Source organism: Oxyura jamaicensis, unplaced genomic scaffold (genome assembly GCF_011077185.1).
Source record: "Oxyura jamaicensis isolate SHBP4307 breed ruddy duck unplaced genomic scaffold, BPBGC_Ojam_1.0 oxyUn_random_OJ66588, whole genome shotgun sequence".
Taxonomy (NCBI): Eukaryota; Metazoa; Chordata; class Aves; order Anseriformes; family Anatidae; genus Oxyura; species Oxyura jamaicensis.
Genome location: NW_023308212.1, coordinates 1 through 450, shown reverse-complemented (window position 1 = coordinate 450; position 450 = coordinate 1). Strand labels below are relative to the sequence as shown.

General features: G+C 80.9%; 1 protein-coding gene across 1 annotated transcript in view; it reads right to left on the bottom strand.

The window, feature by feature from the left end:
- TSFM (Ts translation elongation factor, mitochondrial) overlaps positions 1-328 on the bottom strand; it is a 941-nt gene extending 613 nt beyond the window's left edge. Inside the window, exon 1 of the mRNA XM_035313708.1 lies at positions 154-328. Coding sequence (XP_035169599.1) covers positions 154-328 — 175 coding nt within the window. The remainder of the gene's footprint in view (positions 1-153) is intronic.
- Between the last annotated feature and the right edge of the window lie 122 nt (positions 329-450).

Genomic DNA, 450 nt, shown 5'->3' with positions numbered 1-450 from the left:
GGGGGGGCACCGGGGCCACCCCCCCGCGTGAAGCAGACGCCGCGAGGCCGGGTCCCGGCATCGTTCCGTTTATTCCTCCGAGCACCCCCTGTGGAGGGGGGGGGGGGGGGCGCCGCCGTCAGCCCCGCGCCGCCCCCCCCGCCTCGTGCCCGCCGCCCGCCTCCTCCCCGCAGCGGAATCGCACGAAGTCGAGCACGGCGAGGCCGCGGGGCCGCAGCAGCTGCGCCACGGTGGCTCCGGGCGCCAGGAGGAAATCCTGCGCCAGCAGCCGCGTCTCCGCCTCGCCGCGGGGCTCGTCCTCGGCGCGGCCCAGGGCCAGCGGCGCCATCCCCACCACGTGCTGGGCCAGCTGCCGGCACAGCGCCGCCGCCGCCGGGCTCGGGGGGGCGCCGTCCGCCGTCCGGCAGGCCACCAGCGCCCCGTACTTGCCCAGGGCGGGCGGGGGGGGGG